Source organism: Myotis nattereri (assembly GCF_964212035.1).
Source record: "Myotis nattereri genome assembly, chromosome: 3".
NCBI classification, from domain to species: Eukaryota; Metazoa; Chordata; class Mammalia; order Chiroptera; family Vespertilionidae; genus Myotis; species Myotis nattereri.
This window is the reverse complement of record NC_138077.1, coordinates 80,385,646-80,399,855: the sequence shown is the minus strand read 5'-3', so window position 1 is coordinate 80,399,855 and position 14,210 is coordinate 80,385,646. Positions and strand designations below refer to the sequence as shown.

The 14,210-nt window shown below is 46.4% G+C and overlaps 1 protein-coding gene across 1 annotated transcript in view; it reads right to left on the bottom strand.

Moving 5' to 3' along the window:
* ADGRG7 (adhesion G protein-coupled receptor G7) overlaps positions 1 to 14,210 on the bottom strand; it is a gene marked incomplete at both ends in the record, with an annotated part of 85,280 nt that overhangs the window by 15,098 nt on the left and 55,972 nt on the right. Inside the window, 3 exon segments of the mRNA XM_081086003.1 lie at positions 3,311 to 3,420; positions 11,558 to 11,713; positions 12,037 to 12,200. Of these exon segments, the coding sequence (XP_080942129.1) occupies positions 3,311 to 3,420; positions 11,558 to 11,713; positions 12,037 to 12,200 (430 nt within the window).

Here is a 14,210-nt window from a genome sequence, read left to right as displayed (position 1 = left end):
ATGAATTCTACTTCCCATTATGTAGGCCCGGCATGTTCACCTCCAGCGCTGGCCTGTGACTTGTTTTAATTAACAGAGTGCAGCAGAAGGCCTGGGAGCCAGGGCCAACTTGCCCATTCGATTCAGGAGTGTTTAGGGCCCCCAAAACATTTGTGGCCCACAGCAATGTTTCAACCCCTTTCAATCCAAAACAAACCAACAAAAATGAACTTTCATGTTTAAAAAAATGTAGCATATAATATTAATATATTCATCTTTATACCAGTGCTGTCATAAAACATAATTGTTATCCTTTTTTATGGAGGGCAGTCTCACAAAGGCAAAAGTGCCTGAGACACACGAAAGTCATAGCAAGCTTTCCTTTTGTGCTCCTGTGAGTTCTGAGCCGCGATGTAAAATCCCAGCTACCCTGCAAAGGAACCTCATGGAAATGCTCTGAGACTGTGTGAAGAGAGAGGTCAGGCTGCTGCAGCATCCCAGCTGAGCCTCCCGATGACCCCAACCCCAGCCACCAGGTGACTGCAGTCTCATGGGAGACACTAAGTGAGACCTTTGGAAGAACGTCCAGCTGAGCCTAGTCAAGTCACAGAATCATTAGAGATAATAAATTGTTCTTTCAAGACAGTAAGTTTTAGGGTGGCCTTTTTATACAGCAGTAGAGCATAACTTCTCTAGATTTGCAAGGACATACAAAGGCTATCTATAGAAAGGCTCTAAAAGGATTTTTCAGATTTTCAAAATAGGAAATTATTGCACACTAGAGGCCCATTGCAGGAAGATTCCTGCAAGAATAGGGCTTCCTGCAGCTGGACGAAGCAGAGAAGGGAGTGAAAGCCGCTAAGGCAGGCTTCGCTTCTGCCTCCGCTGCCTTGGCTCCGTTCCTGTCTCCACCACCTCTACTTTGCGCCCTTCTGCAGCGCTTCACTTCCTTCTACGTTGTCTTCAGTCTTCACTCCCAGCTGGTATATGCAAACTAACCGCCATCTTGGTTGGGTTATTTTGCATATAGTTGCTCTGATTGGCTGGTGGGCATAGCAAAGGTATGGTCAATTAGCATCTTTGTCTTTTATTAGTGTAGATTCTAGATGAACCCATGCCTCTTGAGTTTTTAAAAGTATTTTATTTTAAAAGTTATGTATACATTTTATTTATTTACTTTTTAATATTTTTTATTAATGTTTTACAGAGAGGAAAGGAGAGGGATAGAGAGTTAGAAACATCGATCAGCTGCCTCCTGCACACTCCCCACTGGGAATGTGCCTGCAACCAAGGTACATGCCCTTGACAGGAATCGAGCCCTGGACCCCTGAGTCCACAGGCCGACGCTCTATCTGCTGAGCCAAACCGGTCAGGGCTAAATTTTAAAAGAATAAGGTCAGATATAAACTTTAACTAACTGTATAATTTTAAGTAATATTAAACTTATTACCTTTAAACTAACAAAATGTTTTAAACCAGCAAAATGTTATAAGGTTTAGCTTACATTACATTTAAAGAGTAAACATTTTAAATTAAGTGAAAATATTTAAAATTTGTTTTAACAGCCTATTGTTCTAATGATATTCTTCATAACTTGAATAGACTGATGATTACCATCCCTGTAAATGGCTTATACGCAACAACATTTCACATGTGTCTTCTCTATAAGATATCTCAGAGCCCTTTTTCTATGGAGTATCTCCCAATGACTAGAGTTCCAGGGACCATAATTTGGGAAATACTTGCTGATAGTCAAATGGTCAAGATGTTTTGAATGGGCCTTTTAATGTCAAACATGCCCGAGGACTGTCCTTTCCTGGGAAGATATAATTCTGGATGTAGAACCAAGTACTCTTTAAATGTTTTTTTCTTCATCTCATATTTACCTAAGATTTTTCTAGAAAAGATAAAATAAGAGCCATTTCTTTTTGTATGACTGACTTGTAATTACATAGCATGTAATTTTCCTTCCTCAGGGGATGTCGAAGAGCCGGTTTTAGCCCAATCCACACAGGTCAGGCTGAGGGACCCCAGCGGTGCACAAATCTGTGCACTGGGCCTCTAGTATGCACATAAGATCTTTGGTTAATCTCTTCCCACCCTTTCTTCTGAGATTCATCAGTCTGTTCCATGTTTCCATGCCTGTGGTTTCCGCTCCTGCATTAAGCGTCTGCCTTCTGGTGGTCAGTGCGTGTTATAGCTACCAGGCAGTTGGCCGGTCACTTAAGCTTTTATATATATATAGATTTCTGTATATATTTGTATAACATTTGTCTTCCCCCTGGAAATGTAAACACCATGAGAGATGAGAGCTTACCTGTCTTGTTCATATGGGTGGTTGGTCCATAGTTAGCACTCAGTATAAGAATTTTAAATGAATGGCAAGAGACTGAGTGCAAAAGATAAAGAAAAGAAGTAAAAAAGAATTCTGGCTCTTTTGAAATATGGCTGATTCTAAGTACAGGGCAAAGAAAGTGATAGATGTGCCTTTGTCATCTTGCTGTGCCTGAAATAAGGAAGTGCGTAAAGACTGATAGGAACATGACAAAATAACATCAAAGGACTCCCTCTGGTTACATTGAAGAGTACACTTTTTTTGGTATTTTTTTAAAGAGAGAGGAAGGGAGAAGGAGAGAGTGAGAGAGAGAGAGAGAGAGAGAGAGAGAGAGAGAGAGAGAGAAATACCAATGAGAGAGAAACAGCCATCAGTTGCCTCCTACAGGGGATAGAGCCTGAAACTGGGCCATGTGCCCTGATAGAGAATCAAACTGGTGACTTCTTGGTGCATGAGACAGTGCCCAACCAACTGAGCCACAGAGAACAGGGTGGAGGGTACAGTTTTTATGAAGGAATATAGTGACTAAATATAGAATGATAGGTTAGAAAATTATTATTCCCAACCATCAATGTAATAATATATTCCAGTAATGATCATCTGTCTCTCTTTCTCTCTCTCTCTCTTTCTCTCTCTCTTTCCTCTACATATCTGAGAAAACAGTTGTGAAGGAGTTAAGTAGAGAGAAATAATTCTGAAGGAAAGATGAATTCAAGTTATCTTGAGCATGAGAGTACACAATAGATGAATTTATTTTACAGATATTCCTCTACTATGAGTCCATTCCTCTACTGTGGTCAGCCTTGCGGATATGGTGGTGAAAACAAAACAAAACAAACGGCAGCAACAACAAAGTCAGAGGAGGTCACTGTTCTCATCAATTTACATGCTGATGGGGAAAACAGCACACAAGTAAACTAAAAATGGGCAAAATGCTCAGAGGAAATAAAAAGGACAGCAATTTCTCTCTTGAGAAGAGCCAACTTCCCTTCTTACCTGGTGACAATCTGAAATATAATTGTGAGAACCAGACCAGTAATGGACAGCGCACATCCAACGTTGGAAAATTCGTCTAGGCCAGGATATTTGTAGTCCTTTCTATAACTCTGGAAAATAAGACAAGATTACTATTTTAAAGTAACCATTAATGAAATGCCTACAAAATCATGAAAAGTTACATTGGTCAAAATAACCAGAGAGTTGCCACATATGTGTTCATTTTATAACTGTTGATATATTTTAAAAGGAAATAAATTAACGACCCCGTATTGCTAAGCAGTTTACATGAAGTAGGACTTGACAGCAGTTTTTTTTTTTAAACTAATTCAATTAGGGAAAACATATATACTGCTCCTCACTGTCTAAAATCAAAGTTGTTGGATGAGATCTCAACTGGCTAGATTTACTTCATTTATCCATTACATTATTTTTTTAAAAATATATTTTATTGATTTTTTTACAGAGAGGAAGGGAGAGAGATAGAGAGCCAGAAACATCGATGAGAGAGAAACATTGATCAGCTGCCTCTTGCACATACGCTGGGGATGTGCCCACAACCAAGGTACATGCCCTTGACCGGAATCCAACCTGGGACCCTACAGTCTGCAGGCCGATGCTCTATCCAATGAGCCAAACCGGCCAGGGCCCATTACATTATTTTTATGTGTAACTTTAATCCAAGGGTAAATCAGCATATCTAAGCTGATGCCCTACAAATAAAGTTGCAGAAATATTTTTAAGGATATGGAAACTTGTTCATATTATCCTGTCATTTTTAAAAGGTCTAATTTGTATGTAATACTAGAGGCCTGGTGCACTGGGGGCCGGCGAGGCGGGGAGGGTGGTGGTCCCTCAGCCTGGCCTGCGCCCTCTCACAGTCCGGGAGCCCTTGGCATACATCCTTCTCGCAGTCTGGGATCCCTTGCTCCTTACTGCCCACCTGTGTGCTGCTCCTTACCACTGGGCTCGCTGCTCCTTAGCTCTACCACCCCCCCACACACACCCCTGCACTCACTAACCATGATCTGTGAGCCCGTGAGCCCGGCTTCTGGCTGAGCGGCGCTCCCCCTGTGGGAGCCCACTAACCACCAGGGGGTAGCTCCTGCATTGAGCGTCTGCCCTCTGGTGGTCAGTGCACATCATAGCAACTGGTCTACTGGTCATTTGGTTGCTTAGGTATATATACAGATGTGCTCCAATCCTTCCACTTCCAGGGAAAGGGGCAAAGGAGGATTGCTGAAAGTGAGAAGGGGGGCAGCAGGGCGAACTTTTATTTTTTTTTGGGGGGGGGGAGAGTTTCCTCCTGATGAGGGGCTTCAAAGGACAGCAGCCTACTTCTGCTACCCTCTATCTCCAGAGACACAATTTCTGATTGGCATCCGGCAGGACAGAGCAGTCGCAGGTACAGGACTGGGAGCTCCTTTCTGCATGCAGCTCTCTGCAGAGTCTCTTCTGGTCAAGGAAAGCTTTGTTCTAACCATTTCTCTTGGAGCCAGGGATGCTGGGTGGTCTGGGGCAGGAGGGCAGAATGGAGGTGGGGCAGGGGAGGGCAGGGCAGGAAGAAGTATGGGGTAGAAGACTGGGGGTGGGGGAAAGAGAGAGTGAAATCTTTGTGTGTGGGAGGGGTGGGGGGTGAGGACCAGTGCAGATGGAGAGTTGGGGTCAGCACAGGAAGGTTTGGAGGTACGGGGGGAGTAAGAGGGACCAGCAGATGCCAGAACAGGGGAAGGTCTACGGAATCAGGCAGGGTCCGCGAGGGTGAGTATAGACTAAGTCCCTTCCCCAGACCCTGCCATCCCAGGTGGCTAATGGGAGGGTCCATAGGGAGGCACTGAGCCCCCTACACTTTGTGTCTGAGGCTCCAGAACAAGTGGCCAACACGCCCCGCCCCAGCCACCCCAGCCGAAGCCAAAGTGCTGCCATTGGGAACGCATCTGCAGACACATAGATTGTTTTTAAGTTAATGCTTTTCATTCACTCTGTTTCCCACTTGTTTTTTATTGAAAAGGCGGATTCTGCTGGTGTGTGTTCCTTTGAGGGGGCAGCAGGGGTGGTCTCCACGGGCAGAGATCCGATGAGAGACAGAGACAAAAGGCCCAGCAAGACATAGGGAATGAGTAAACAGGATCACAGAGCAAGGAACAGGTAGCGAGATGCACCAGGCGAGACAGACACAGAGAAGCCAGGGAGGCTCTGCCCCTAAGGGCAGAGCAAGTGTGCCCAGAAATCCTGCTTCGGGAAGGCTGATCCCTCCATCCCTAAGGCCCCTGGGGCTGAGCTTGCTCTCCTCTGCGCTCTGGTTCCGTTCAGCGTAGACATTGCTGAACTGGCCTCAGGGAAAGGGCTGGAAGGATATGGCAGGCAATGGACTGAGTACACAGGACCAGGGTCACCGAGGGCTAGGGATCCCAGACCAGACAGAGAGAGGAGGACCTGGAGGCGTTCCTACTCAGGTCCCCGCACACCTTCTGTTCTTGAGCGAATCCCGAATCCTGAATCCCCTGCCTCAGCTCTGGAGAGTGGTGGCCCTGGCCTGCTGTGCTGCTTAGGGTGAGTTCCCTAACCTCTCTGAGCCCTGGCTATGCCACCTGCAGGAGAGGAGCGCTGGTGGCTGAGGTTTGAAATGGCTCAAGGGGCCTAGGAGACAGAGCAAGGTCTAGGACCTTGGCGGTTACATCTGAAATCCCAGGGATTTCTGGCCTTGACCGCTGCTCCGGGCTCAGTTTATGTAGGACTTTTGCAGACGGGACAGCCGGGCACTAGCCCTTCCTTGGCAGCTGAGACCCAGTTCATCCTCCCCTCGGCACCCACCACCATGCCTCCTCTCCTCCTGGGTGCCTGGTACTCATGAACCTTCCCAGCGGCCAGTGTAGACACACGACTGAATGTGATGAATTGAATGTCAGTAAAAAATTTTAACAAGGATGGGGTCAAGGATAGGTAACCAGGCATAACTCCAAGTCTCCCACTCCCAGACATCGGCGCGGCAAGGTCCTGATTAGACCCTTGTAACTGTAAATCAAGGACGTTTGTGGTTCCTGGGAATAAAAGCTCGCCGAGCACAAATCTCAGGGCTGTTACAGGAGGAGAAAGCCTGTGGCAGTCACTGGCCAGTTCAATAAATCCTCGCTTGCTGTTTAAGACCTAATTGGAGTCGGGGGTCTTATTCTCGCAAATGTTGGTCCACAACATGAGGACGCACAAAGATACCCCAGGCCAGCTGTGTAGACAGTTGGGCAAACACAGACACATGACACAACGTGCTGTGGACGGGGATAGAGCTTCCTGGCCCGGTGAGAGGGCTCATTTGGTGGAACAGCGGCTTCATGGGTGCAGCTCCCAGGCCCAGAGTCAGCAAACTGAAAGCCCGGGATAATTACAGCTAGTTTCATGTGTGCAAACAGCCTCAACAGAGGCCGAGGGCTGGCCACCCCTCCCCCAGCCCGCCCCCGGGGATCCCGCCCCAGCAAAGGGGCTTTGCTGGCACAGCTGGGGTTGAGCGCCTGGGGGAAGGGTGCGCAGGCAGAGAGCCCCCCGGGGCCCAGGGGTTGGGGTGAGCCCTCCGCCTCCAGAGCACCCCCTACGATTACACACTCCAGTGCTAACTGCGGCCCTGGATGCCCTGGATGGCAGTCGCGACCTGGTTCGGAATTGGACCAGAACTTGGTCTGAGCTCCCCTTCGCCTAGTGCTGAGCGGGCCCTGGCAGCATGGGCCCCAGCATTTGGGTCCTTAGGTTTCTATTATCTTGGCCTCCTGAGCACTCCCATCTCTGCGAAGATTCCAGGTGGCTCTCCTTGCGTCCTGCCCCAGGAGTGCCTGTTGGAGCTGAGGCCACGGGTGAGGAGGGACAGTCTGGTGCTTGGCTGCTAATCAGTTTGTCTGCCTGTATGCGCCACAGGACCCCAAAAGAGTGACTTCTGAGCTTTCAATTGCGTGTCTGTCCTCCGTGCACACCTTTCATACTGTGCACACCTCTGAGGCAGGGGTGTCCCAGACGATGAGTCCAAGGGGAAGGAGAGAGATGCGAATTCCTCCCGTGTGAATGAGGCTTTACATTTGCACTGCTAGCCTAAATCAGTGATCTCATGTTGTGGTTTCAGGAGCCTTTGGCGGGTTGGGTTGGAGTGGTGGTGGGGTAGGGTTTTATATTTCTACTAGAGGCCCGGTGCACAAAAATTTGTGCACTCGGGGGGGAGGGGGGTCCCTCAGCCCGGCCTGTGCCCTCTCGCAGTCTGGGACCCCTTGGGAGATAACGACCTGCTGGCTTAGGCCCGCTCCCGGGTGGCAGAGGGCAGGCCCAATCCCTAGGTGCAGCCCCTGGTCGGGCACAGAGCAGGGCCAATTGGGGAGTTGGGGCGCCGTCCCCTGTCATGCACAGAGCAGGGCAGATCAGGGGGTTGGAGCGCCGCCACTCTCACACTCAGGGCAGGGCCGATGGGGAGGTTATGGCTCTACCACATCACACACAGAGCAGGGCCAGTGGGGGGGGGGGCGGTGTTGGGGCGCCACCCTCTATCACCCACAGAGCAGGGCCGATCAGGGGGTTGGAGCGCCGCCACTCTCAAACTCAGGGTAGGGCCAATGGGGAGGTTATGGCTCTACCCGTCACACATAGAGCAGGGCCCATGGCGGGGGCGGGGGGATTGGGGCGCCGCACCCTGTCACACACAGAGCTGCAGGGTGATCGGGGGGTTGGGGAGCTCCCCCCTATCAGGCACAGAGCAGTGCTGATCAGGGGGTTGGGGAGCCTTCCCCTGTCACGAACAGAGCAGGGAGGATAGGGAGGTTGTGGCCCCACCCCCTGTCACACACAGAGCTGCAGGGCGATCAGGGGGTTGGGGAGCTCCCCCCTATTAGGCACAGAGAAGTGCTGATCAGGGGCTTGGGGCGCCTTCCCCTGTCACAAACAGAGCAGGGCGTATAGGGAGGTTGTGACCCCGCTCCCTGCCAAACACAGAGCCACAGGGAGATCAGGGGGTTTGGGCGCTGCCCCCTGTCACACTGATCCCGGTGCTGGGAGGCCTCTCAGCTCCGCTGATCCTGGTGCTGGGAGGCATATTACCATTTTACTATATGGGATAGAGGCCTGGTGCACGGGTGGAGGCCGGCTGGTTTGCCCTGAAGGGTGTCCTGGATCAGGGTGGGGGTCCCCACTGGGGTGCCTGGCCAGTCTGGGTGAGGGGCTGAGGGCTGAAGCTCCCAACTGCTCCTTTTTTTCTTTTCTTTTTTTATTCTGGGCCAGCTTTAGCTCTGGCTCCAGCTCTGAGGCCTCTGCTGCTGAAAGCAGGTATCTGGTTTGTTTCGGTTCTATATTCGAAACAATGTATAACTCCAGCTCTGAGATCCCGGCTCGCTGAAAGCAGGTTTCTGGGGTTTTGTTTAGCTTCTATATTTGTTACAATGTTTCAAACTACAGGCTCAGAGGCCAGCAAGGCAGGCAGAGAACGTTGGTTTCCTCCGTCACTGAAGCAAGCAAGCCTCATGTAAGCTTCCAGCTGCCTGGCTGCCGGCCGCCATCTTGGCTGGCAGTTAATTTGCATATCTCACTGATTAGCCAATGGGAAGGGTAGCGGACGTACGCTAATTACCATGTTTCTCTTTTATTAGATAGGATAGAGGCCCAGTGCACGGGTGGGAGCAGACCAGCCCACTCCAATGGGGGCCATTGGGTCCTGGCTGGCCAGGGTGAGGGGCCACAGGCGGTTTGCCAGCAGACTCTGCCCCCAATTGGGGTGGGGGGGGCCTGCTGGGGCAAGGGGCCACGGTTGTTCTGGTCATCCTGCCATTAGGTCACTGGGCTTTTATTATATAGGATATCTCTATTCCAGTATTTTAGTATATATCCATGAAAAGTATATTTCATGTAAGTAGTATTCTTAGAAATCTAGGGAGGTAATAATAGTGGTCACTGAGAGGGTAGGATATATATAATTATTTTTGATTTCCTATACTTTCCAATATTTTTCATTGGTAAAATTTAAAAAGCCATATATGCTTATTTATAAAACATAAAAGTTATATCCATATTAATAATAGCCTAGGCCAGTGGTTGGCAAACTGCGGCCCCTTGAGTGTGGCTCTTCCACAAAATACCACATGCGGGCACACACGTACAGTGCGATTGAAACTTCGAGGCCACACTCAAGGGGCCAAAGAGCCACATGTGGCTCGCGAGCCACAGTTTGCCGACCACTGGCCTAGGCCCATCATGACCAGACAGAATGACCGAACAGTAACAGTAACAACCACACAGCAGCTGCATGGGCGACCAGGCAGGCAGGGGGGTTAGTGAGGGATGACCAAACGACTGAACAGCAGGCTGCGTGGGGTGACAGGGCCAGCAGGGGGTTAGTGAGGCCCAACAAAAGGATGGACCAGCAGGCTGTGTGGGGCGACCAGGCCGGAAGGGTGGTTAGCGAGGGATGACTGAATGAGTGAACAGCAGGCTGCGTGGGCAACCAGGCTGGCAGGGGGGTTAGTGAGGGACGACCAAAGGACTGACCAGCAGGCTGCATGGGGTGACCAGGTCAGCGAAGGGGTCAATTAGGGGCAACCCAGCCAGTGGGGGTGGGGGGGGGGTAGTTGGAGGCAATCAAACCAGCAGGGGGGACAGTTGGGGATGACCAGGCTGGCATGGGGGTGCAGTTGGGGGCAATCAGTCATCAGGCAGTGGCGGTTAGGGGTGATCAGGCTGGTTGGGGGAGGCAGTTAGGGGCAATCACGTAGACAGGCAGGCAAGCAGTTAGAGCCAGCAGTCCCAGATTGTGAGAGGGATGTCCGACTGCCGGTTTAGGCCCGATCCCCACGATTGCACCTAAACCGACAATCGGACATCCCCTAAGAGGTCCCAGATTGGAGAGGGTGCAGGCTATGCTGAGGGAACCCCCCCTCCCCCCGTGCACGAATTTCATGCACTGGGCCTCTAGTAGAAACATATTTTTAAAAACATGTTTCTCTTTACTGTCAACTACCCCATATCATAACCTACCGCTTGAAATCCTGTCTCTTCTCCAGAAGTGACCTTTTCTGATGTGCTTATAAATGTTACTATGTCTTTTGCACAAATATATAGGGCTTTATTAACATAATAGAATTATTCTTGAATTACTATTTAAGATCTCATAAAGATTTCCCATATCAGTGTATTTCTGTGCAATAGGTAAGCTTTCATACTTTATGCAGTGAATATGTGTTTCTTTTGTAGAAGTAAAAACAAAAATGAACTTTACTTCAAATAATAATGAAACAAGATTTTATGATGACAAAGAATCAGACTACATAGATCTTCAGATCATAGAAATAATCTATTCACTCAGCTCCCACACACTACTTACAATTCTAATTCGCCTTTTTTAAAATGCTGCAACCCAAAACTAATTGTAAATATGAGTAGGTAGTCATTGAGGCAGATGAAGATATTAGTGAGAAGAAATAGTTGAGAGCCTAACCTCAAAAAAAAAAAAAAAGAAAGAAAGAAAAGAAAAAAGAACTAAAAGAACTATGGCAATGTACTCTGTATCATTTACTATGTGTAGCAGTCTCAGCTACCAAAAAAGTTAAAATTTTATCTTTATTATGTTCTGATTGAGAAAGAAGATCTTCATGTAATACCAGTTAGAAAACAATCAAAATCAACTAAGATTGTATAATTAAAATAAGAAAACTATGGTTATCTCAAAAACACTGAAAGAGCAATGTTTTCTAATTCGGTAGTCTCTGTCATTCCAGGGAATTCTGATCTCCACTGGCTTCCCAAATACATCATGGTTACTAGGGAAAGAAAACTTCAGCTTCCCTTTGGGACATTCACAGCATTAGTCATACCTTAATTACGGGTAAGTTGGCACACATTGCATCAAGAATATACATTAACATTTTTGGTGTCACCAAAATAATAGTTTTCTGGAAATGAAACAAACAGAAGCCCCTCTTCTTAAAAGGGTCAGCCCAAGAACTTCCAGAGGTGAAATAAAGCTGCACAATGAAGTTCAATGTTACCAGCTACTTATACAAGGTAGCTTTGGAGTTAAAAGATTTAAGAAATATGTACAGGAACTATGGGACAAATTGAATCTATTCTATTTGCCTTTCCCTTTTTAGTCTGATCATCCCATTCCCTTTTTTCCCCCATTTAATCTGATTTGAGTAAACCAAACACCGAAGTTAACTTCAGTTAGCACATACCAGAATTGTGTGTAAGCAAAATTCCTGTCTGAAAAGAGATTACACTGTACATCCTTACCATTAACACAGCAAAATTCGAAGTGTGGCTACAGCGGCAGTGCAGCAACCCATCCCTTTCTCCATCTTTGAAACAGCCGTCTGTGTCCCAATCTTGCTTTTTTAAATTCCAATAGACACAGGCAAAGGAATAGAACTTGAGTTCCTTTTCTTTGTACTGTGAATTGATAAGACAATTGCAACAGATTTTTAAATGCTTAACTTGGCAGAAAAAATCAAAAAGAATAAGATAATCGTATGAGAAATCAGATATGTATTAAGCATAACATCTTCATTGTAGATTAAGGGGGAAAAGATAAAAAATTCAAATTAGCCAATTTTGCATTTAGTTAGTCTGACAAAAAGATATGGAAGGTTTAAGTGAATACTTTCAAGAAAAGACTCTCAAAGAGTTTTTCTGTAAATTTCTTTTGCCCAAACTATCCCTGCTTTTGTAATAAGAGTGGGCTAAATGATTAATTTGTTAATGGGAACACTCACCTGTTGCTGAAAGGCCATTTTAAAAGAAACACTCTGATTGTTCCCAGTGTTATTAGTTGTGCTTGAGATAACTCTTTTATTAATATCTAATTGACTTTTAAAAGTTTTTGATTGGAAAAACTTTCTGTTTTGATACACTATAAAGCCATATGACGTGGCATTACCTGTGAAGGAAAAAAAGAGATGAAAATCCATAAATGAACTACAGAGTAAACAAGAAACAAAGTCCCATGTCATTGTTGAACTGCACAGCTGTTTAATATTGATTAAAACACAGTAAAAATGGTTTGCTGGCTGAACCTTTACTTAATTGAAGTATGTAATCCTATATAGTAAAACCCTAATATACAAATTGTCCAAAGAGCAGAACGATCAGTCACTATGATGCACACTGACCACCAGGGGGCAGACGCCCAGTGTAGGAGCTGCCCCCTGGTGGTCAGCGACCTGCCATAGGGGGAACACCACTCAGCCAGGAGCTGGGCTCACAGCTGGTGGCTGGTGAGCGTAATGGCGGGAGCCTCTCCCACCTCCGTGGCAGCACTAAGGATCCCTCGGGGTCCCAGACTGCGAGAGGGCGCAGGCCAGGCTGAGGGACACCCCTCCAGTGCACGAATGTCATGCACCGGGCCTCTAGTTAACATATATAATCTGTGGTTGGCCATTCTGCCCATATTAATTTATTTTCCTGAGGTTCAGATTTCTTACCTTCTAAATGGGAAAAATAACTCCTCAAAGGGAGTTAACTCCCTGACATGGGACAGGAAAGAGCACAGGGTGAATATCAGGACAGCTGTGCCTAGAGAAGTGTTCTGTGAGGTCTGCCTCCTGTTCAAAGGGACTGAGCAGGAACCAGTCTATTAAATCACAGAGCCAGGAGTTCAAATTGTTCATATCAGGGACTCTTTCCATGGAGCCAGATTCTTTCCATCATCCCTTTTTTTCTTTTTTTAAATGATCATATAATTTGCAAACACTGATATTTTTCTTCCATGTTTTTTACCCATCACCATTTATCCCCCCTATACCTTCTTCCACCTCCACCCCCTCCCACCGCCCCCCCCCCATGCAATCACCCTACTGCTGTCCGTGTCAATGAGTTCTTTCTCTTTTATTTTCTTTTTTTTCTCAATCTCTCCCCCACTTAACCAGTCTCCCTACTTCCCCAACAGCTGTCAGCCTGCTATCTATCTATGAGTCTGTCTCTATTTTGCTTATAAGTTCATTCTGTTCATTAGATTCCATATATGAGTGAAATCATATGGTAATTGTCTTGCTCTGACTGGCTTATTTCACTTAGCATAATGCTCTCCAGGTACATCCATGCTGTCACAATGGGTAAGAAATCCTTCTCTTTTTTTTTTTTTTTTTACAACTGGGCAGTATTCTATTGTGTAAATGTACCACAACTTTTTTATCCACTCATCTACTGATGGACACTTGGGCCACTTCCAAATCTTGGCTATTGTAAATAATGCTGCAATGAGCATAGGAGTGCATATATTCTTTCCAATTAGTGTTTTGAGTTTCTTCAAATATATTCCCAGAAGTTAAATTGCTGGGTTATAAGGCAGTTCCATTTTTAATTTTTTGAGGCAACTCCATACTGCTTTCCACAGTGGCTGCACCAATCTGTATTCCCACCAGCAGTGTACATGGGTCCCCTTTTCTCTACATCTTTCCTAACACTTGTTGTTTGTTGATTTATTGATGATAGCCATTCTCACAGGTGTAAGGTAATATCTCATTGTGGTTTTAATTTGCATTTTTTTATTAGTGATGTTGAGCATTTTTTCATATGCCTATTGGCCATCGGTATGTTTCTTTGGAAAAGTGTCTATTCAGGACCTTTGCCCATTTTTAAATTGGATTGCTTGTTTTTTGGTGTTGAGTTTTATAAGTACTTTATAAGTTTTGAACTTTAAGCCCTTATCAGGTGTATTGGGAAATCTGTTCTCCCATTCAGTGGGTTATCTTTTCATTTTGTTGATGGTTTCCTTTGCTGTACAAAAGATTTTTAGTTTGATGTAGTTCCATTTGTTTATTTTGTTTTATTGTTTCCCCTGCCAGAGGAGATATATCAGAAAAAAATATTGCTACAAGAAATATCCAATGCCCAGCTGGCATGGCTTAGTGGTTGAGGGTTGACCTATGAACCAGGAGGTCACTATTTG